Source organism: Haplochromis burtoni, unplaced genomic scaffold (genome assembly GCF_018398535.1).
Source record: "Haplochromis burtoni strain Fernald_Lab_line unplaced genomic scaffold, NCSU_Asbu1 Contig_217, whole genome shotgun sequence".
Lineage (NCBI taxonomy): Eukaryota > Metazoa > Chordata > Actinopteri > Cichliformes > Cichlidae > Haplochromis > Haplochromis burtoni.
The window spans coordinates 203,418-210,405 of NW_024582578.1; the positions used below are offsets into that span (position 1 = coordinate 203,418).

General features: G+C 39.1%; 1 protein-coding gene across 2 annotated transcripts in view; it reads right to left on the reverse strand.

The window, feature by feature from the left end:
• Positions 1-4,023: 4,023 nt before the first annotated feature.
• The window catches only part of ltc4s (leukotriene C4 synthase), a 5,198-nt gene continuing 2,233 nt past the window's right edge, over positions 4,024-6,988 (reverse strand). The window contains exons 2-5 of one of the 2 annotated variants that reach the window (XM_005937046.2): positions 5,548-5,647; positions 5,277-5,347; positions 5,096-5,177; positions 4,024-4,300 (exon numbers count right to left, since the gene is read on the reverse strand). In XM_005937046.2, coding sequence (XP_005937108.1) covers positions 4,159-4,300; positions 5,096-5,177; positions 5,277-5,347; positions 5,548-5,647 — 395 coding nt within the window. In that variant the 3' untranslated portion in view covers positions 4,024-4,158. Of the gene's footprint in view, positions 4,301-5,095; positions 5,178-5,212; positions 5,348-5,547; positions 5,648-6,988 lie in introns of both variants that reach the window. The other variant, XM_042226570.1, reaches the window with a different exon arrangement.

The following is a 6,988-nucleotide window of genomic DNA, read 5'->3' on the forward strand; positions in this document are numbered from 1 at the left end:
GTTTAGGGGCTGTTCATTTTGAAGACTCGACTTAGCATTTTGACTGCTGCCTCACCTACAGACTGTATGGGAGCATCAAACAGACACACATACCTGATGATTTAACGCTCAGTAGAATCTAAATAAAGTCCCAAAACTGGAGCTCAGACTGCTTTGATGGTCTCTTAGTTTAATTAATCTCACAGCAGCCAGATTATTGGTCAGATAATTCCATTAAAAAAGGCTCCAACAGCACAAACACGGTCCAGAGCTCCAGGTCAGGGACTCCAATTAGCTGAGGTGAAGACTAGCAGACAGCTAGCAGCTACAGCTGCCTGTCAGTCAAAGAGGCTGTCAGAAAGAAAACATTCACACCTGTACAGGTGTTATAAAGGTTTAAATTATCCATAGAGACCAGAACAGTTGTTCTATCAGGCTGTAAACAGGTGTATGTCTGCTGTGAAGTCAGATATTTTAACATGGGAGTCTGTGGGGACTGACTCACTGCTGGAGCCCCTGCTGGACGTTAGAGGAACTGCAGCTGTTGGTGCCTCAGCTTCATTTTCTTTTACCCTGCAGCTTGATGGCAGGTCTGAGTGTTACTGGTCAGGGCTCCTCTCAGCCTCCAGGTTGTAACTTGGTTCTCTCGTTTGGTGGATGTAAACAGCAGATAGAAAATAGTTCCTACATGAAAGTAAGAGATTTCGGTGTATTTTAACCAAGAGATGGTTTTTATAGAGAGACATTACTGGTTTGATTAGCGTAACTTTCAGCTGATGGCAGATGCTTGTCTAGCAGACACTGAGCAGTTTACACCGACATGGATAAACAGCAGTGTGCTCCAGAGGAAAAATATCTACATCAGACTTCAGGACAAACACAAAACTATGTAAGATGTCCTCCTTCTTTTTGTTGTTGGAGGCTTCTGAGAACTTCTTAAAGCTTTAATTAGAGCTGTTTTGTTCTGAAGGCAGCGTTCAGATCACACTGCTCGACGTGACTCGGCTCTCCTCAGGCCGCTGGTCGGATGATCGGATTTTTCCAAATAAACACAAACTGCGGACGCACACAAGAAAGATTTGATCTCCAACAACCGGTCACTTCACAGTTTACAGGCTTATATCAGCTTCTGCTGCCTGGGGTTTTTACAAATAGACTACACTTGTGATACAAAGTAGTTTTGATTTTAAAGATGAATCCTCATAAACCAACAAAGACGCTTTTATCCTCCACAAACACAGATCTCACTGTTTTACCTTATAAATGTTACCTGAAGATCAAAGGCTGCAGGATTATCTTTGAATTATAAAACGTACATTTTTTTTCGTAGGACAGCAGAGTTTAATGAATGTATCGATCTCAGTATAAACCTCATGTCACAGATCTAATGCTGTTACACTTCTGGCTTTCATGACAGACGAGTCAGGCTGAAAACCAGCAGAGGGGTTTTACCCCTGCCTCCATAGACACTTATGCTTTAGGAGCCCCCACCCCTCTACACCCGATGGCAGCTGTGCTGGTGCGGTCCATGTTTTTTTATAGGTAGTAAGTGGAAATATCAGCCTGCGCCTGGATCACATTAACGGCCTGACTCGCTGGTTTAATTAACCGCACATTAACTGTAGAGATCTCAGCAGGAGCAGAGTTATGCTGGTTTTAATGTTTAAAGATGCTGCAGAAGCAAATAAAAGCACGGAAATAATCAAGATGTCACCTGAAGCTTCTTTTTAGCTTCTGATAAACCTGAATGCGTTTTTGTGCAAAAGGACTGTGGGTTTCATGTCCACTTGTCCCTGAGGAACAATTACAGCAAAGAAAAAAAAAAATGTTTCAGTGCTCATACTGAAGACACCTCAAATGTGGTAGAAATTTTGAACATTTTTACTTTTTAAGAACTGCTTATTTTGAAATCCTCCATATCGTTAGCTTCATAGCATAAGTGCCTAAGTCATTTTTTTGTGTTTTCGGAAAACAAGACAAAACTAATTTTCTAAATATCACATGCATATTTTTAATTGATATTTTCAATTTGACCAAAAAATGACTTAGGCACTTATGCTATGAAGCTAACGATATTATTTCATTTATGTTTTTTAGAGGTGAGGCTGCGATGGTTTGAACTTGTGCCGAGGAGGCAGCATGGACATGTTGGACAAAGGATGATGAAGATCAGAGATGGGCTGTAACGCGTTACTGTAATCCGATTACTTTTTTCAAGTAACGAGTAAAGTAAGGGATTACTATTGCAAAAACGGTAATTAGATTACCGTTACTTTCCCGTAGGAACACTGCGTTACTGCGTTACTAAAACCGTGATTTTTGCGAGAATGTCTCACGACAGTGACGTAAGCGAGTGCGCCGTTAGTGACAACAGCTGTGTGCAGATCAACAATGGATCATATATCGAGTGGAGAGAGTATGAGCGTGCAGCGTTTAAAGCGTGGAAGTACTGACCTTACTTTGAGTTTGATTCCATAAAAAGTGACAAAAACATTAGTGTCCGTTGTGCGTGGGAAGAAAACTTCTTTTTACAGCGAAAAAAACCCCTAAACTTCCAAGCAAGCACCGAGTGCGCTACAACGTAATGGCCGCTGCGGCACACCTGCACCAGGGTAAACCTCCGCCTACCCAACTCCTGCTTTACAGGTGAAAATAGAGCAAAAGGACCGCTAGAGTCTTTGACTTTATTTTTTTCTGCTGTGTTTTACTTGCATCTATTTGAAAGACTGAGTGTAAACACAAAAAAAAAATTTTATGTGCAGAAAATAGGTTTAAATATTAAACAAATTTCTTCCAGTCAGAGAATGTTGCATATAATTAAATTTTTGCTTGATGCATAAAGTTAAAAGATTAAAACAAAACAAGTTTTAAAAAGAGACTTTTCCATTTGATTACATTTTGTATGATGGGTTATGCAGAAAAAGTAGAATTGGGCTGAAAGATCTATCACTTTATCACCTATTCAGGTTGTAAATCGTGTTTTTAAAAAGTAACTAAGTAATTACTTTTGAAAATAAGTAATCAGTAAAGTAACGGGATTACTTTTTTGGGGAAGTAATCAGTAATTAGTTAGTGATTACTTTTTTCAAGTAACTTGACCAACACTAATGAAGATGGAGCTCCCAGGCAGGAGGAAAAGGGGAAGACCTCAGAGAAGATTCATGGATGTAGTGAAGGAGGACCAGCAGAGGGGCTGGTTTCTATTTTAATCATCTCAGGACGCCTCAGCTTTACCTGCTGTTAGGCTCAACAAAAGTCCATCGTATTAATTTAAGGTTAAAAATAAGCACTATAGATTTGAGGTATGAAAAGAGTTTTATAGTGAATTTAGAACTTGTTTTTAAACAAATTAAAAAAATTATTTGTATGTTGATTGACTTAAAATCTGTTTTTCTCAAAATGATCAAGTTATTCTTCATCTTCAGTGTTTATTACCCAGAGCCTCTATAAATGAAATGCTGCCACCTTGTGGCCAAAAACAGGAACGTGAGGACTGAAATGTGCTTTATAAAAAGATCCATTCAAAGATCATATTTAATAACATGAAGTTAAAAAGGGCCAGTATGTGGGGGTGGGGGTGGAGCATTAGAAGAAAAAGAAAAAAAACTTTATGAATATTTAGCAAAACAGTTAATTGTTATTTATTGTCAAAAGCATTGTTTCAGTTTGCTGGCTTTTGTTTGCCTTGCACTAAAATTCTGTTGTTAAATCAGTTCAACCATAAATGGAAATTGTAGGAGAGATAAGAGGTTCCTCTTTCTGTAAACACAGCGTTTCCTCCTTGGTGTGCTGTGTAAATATGACTGAAGATGTCCTGAAAGCACATTTATTAATTATAGATGCAAAACGAAAGAGTTTAAGTTTTAAATATTGACTACCCCCTTACATCCACTATAACAAGAACAGGGCTTTAGCATGCAGCGCTTTAAATTGTAGTTAAGTATTTTTACACCGTGGTGTCTGTCGTTTGAAATGAAGAAACTTTGAGGTCAAAGTCGGGGTGTGGTGCCCTCTGCTGGTGATCAACAGAAACTGACAGATGCAGATACATCATCTCTCTTTATTCCCTACTTTCAGGTTGATAACAGAATATTTAACGAACTGTATGAGAAATACAGAGATGAAGATCAGAGTAGAAGACAACCTCTCCTCCCTTTTGTCACTTCTTATCCTCCTCGGTCAAAACAGCCCGAAGATGGAGCAAAGTTCCTGCAGCAGGTCCATGTTCAGGTAAACTCGGCAGATTGTGAGGAAAATGCCAACAGCGGAGAACCCGATGAGAATCCAGAGAATCTGAGCGCAGAAGTAAAGTGGAGCCAGACTGAAAGAGACCAGAGGCGTGAAGTGTTGAGTCAGTTTACCTGTTACACACCTGCACAGGCAGAACTACTCACAGTAAGTCATTTACAGGAGGCAGAAAGCTCTGTTCCACCTGGTTGAATGAACATTTTAGATTTTAACTACTGACTATTTTCTAAAAGTGTTAGCATTTTGACCACAGCCAAAAGAGGCCACATACAGATACTACAGGAATCAGCCTGTAAACATTTTCATTTCTTGCTGTAAAGTTAGACATTTTTACATGAGTCTAAGCGCGAGCCTCTAGTGGACATTAGAGGAAGTGCAGAATTTAGTTTAAAAAATACAAGCTTTGAAAAAACCAACATGACGAGGCATTCAGGGGACAGTCTGGATCTAAAAAAATAAATAAATAAAAAAAATAAATAAATAAAAAAATCGCAGTCAAAATAAATAACCTTAGCTTGGTGATTTTGTACTCTTGTCCTGTTTGCATAGCTCAAAATTTTGATAGTTGCCATTTGTCAGACTGATATATAATTTCCCTAGAGATTAATATAGTATGCCGATTCTGATGATGTCACACAGTTGGACATTTTTAACTCAGCGTTTAACTTCACTGTGAACATTTAAAATTCAATAACCCTGAGAGATCCCATCCTTCAGAGGGTATGAAAGCCAGAGCAGGAACTTTCCATAAAGTAAAACTCACATTTCATATGGCAGTTCCTGCAGTGCAAACGTTAGCATCAGTATAAGAATGATTTTAAACAGCGAGTGTATTTATTGTAATTGTAGGGGTTCTCATAGCTCTCACCGTCCCTGTGCAGACTCAGAATATCCTCTAAAGTAATTGAACCGTCCATATAAATAAAGCAAACCGCAGACTGAAGACAGACCTGAAACACACAGACACACCTTTAAATGTTTATACCTTTTCAGGTCGTAAAGTGTACGTGTTAATGCTGCAGCAGCCTCTGTGGCTTCTGTCGCCTCACCTTGGCTGAAGAATACTCCAGATAGCCACAGCACGGTGATGAAGATGGGGAAGTACTCTGAGCAGTTTGCTCTAAACACAAAGGACAACAAAACTAACCGAAACTAAGTGGTAAAACACTACACACCACAGCCTCCAGGGGGCACCAGAGGCATCCCTTTCATTCTTACCAATTTATCAGGTAAAATTTCGTCCCTCCAAAATTGAAGGGTCCCCACAGGATTTTAGTAATACAAGTACATGCATAGACAAACAGACACAAAGGGGCTCACTGAGCTCTGAAGACCCTCTCAAATTCTGGTGGTCCAGTGGTGGCAGGTGGAGACACTGAATACTTCCTCCTGGCATAAATTACCTGGAGAGAGAAATAGGCTAAAAACATAAAGAACACATTTTAGTGCACATTACACTTTAATTACATGAACATTGTTATTTTTTTCAAATGTCAAATAAAAGATGGCTTCATGAGCTGCCCTTCACACAGCTTCTGCTACACAGACCAAAGTACACACCACGCTGCTCATCTATGCAAATTTTATTTATAAAAGCTAAAAATTATATATAAAGTGGAAGCACGAATGCAGTGAGGGCTGTGAACGCCAGGTGTCACATGTACAGATAGTGTTAAAAATACTCTGTTAAAGTACTGACTCAACTCCTTAACTCAAAGTAAAGAGTAGCGACTCTAAAATGTAGTCTTGAAAGTAGCTCTTTGGAGGACGTTTCTACCAGCTATGTGTGTGCAGAGCTAACTCAACCTTGTGCTATATTAATGTAATAAAATATTAGATTAACAAAAGTGGCCTACATCTGAATTCTCAGAAATATTCAACTTGAATCAGATCAGCAGAACATGAGCAGAGAAAGAGGAAAATTTAAAAACAAAAAAATATTTTCCCTTGCCTACATTGTAGAGGGTGACTTTGGCCCTAAACAGAAAGTGTACAGTCAGGGGTTAAAGTGGATTCAGCAGGTTAAGGAACCCTAAAAATTGGACACACCAATCTGTAATGGCTCAGCGTGGGGGGGGGGAATCCTAATTCACAATTTCTATTGAGAGCTGCAGTAGATTTTCTTAATGTACAAGCTGTGATCAGCTGTTTTAAATCCATCACAGTACAGCAAAGTAACCCATTTAACCCCTGCACTAACCTGCAGATGATTTTCATGCAGCTTTTAAATAACAGTCAGTAAAACATAATGTCACATGTACACACCCAATATGCGATTTAAAAACACGATGACTATGCGTATATGCTTTAAATTGCCAGTGAATCAAATACCACTGAGCAGTCTTTAATTTAAGCCCTCTCCTTCCTCTTCTGTCCTTCTTATCCTTCTCCATCTCTGCGTTATTCTCTCCCTGTGAAATAAGCAGCTGGCCTTTAGCTGCCAACACACTGACAGTGCAGGGTTACCTCCATGCTAAGTACCTTATGGACATCTGCAGTCGGCTAACTGCAGCCCCTGATTTTGCACTCGCTCATCTCTACTGCATGACTTTTTAATTTTGGGGGAAAAAAAAAATATTTCTCCCTATTTTGGGGGAGCTTTAGGGTCCCTAATAATATATCAATCATAAAATTTGACACCCTTCAAGGCAACACGGGTAGTAAAATGCCAAGTTATTCTATAATAAGTTGTATTAGTACAACAAGGATTAACAAATAAATAAACAACAAATAAACAATGTAAACATTTCACAAAACAATA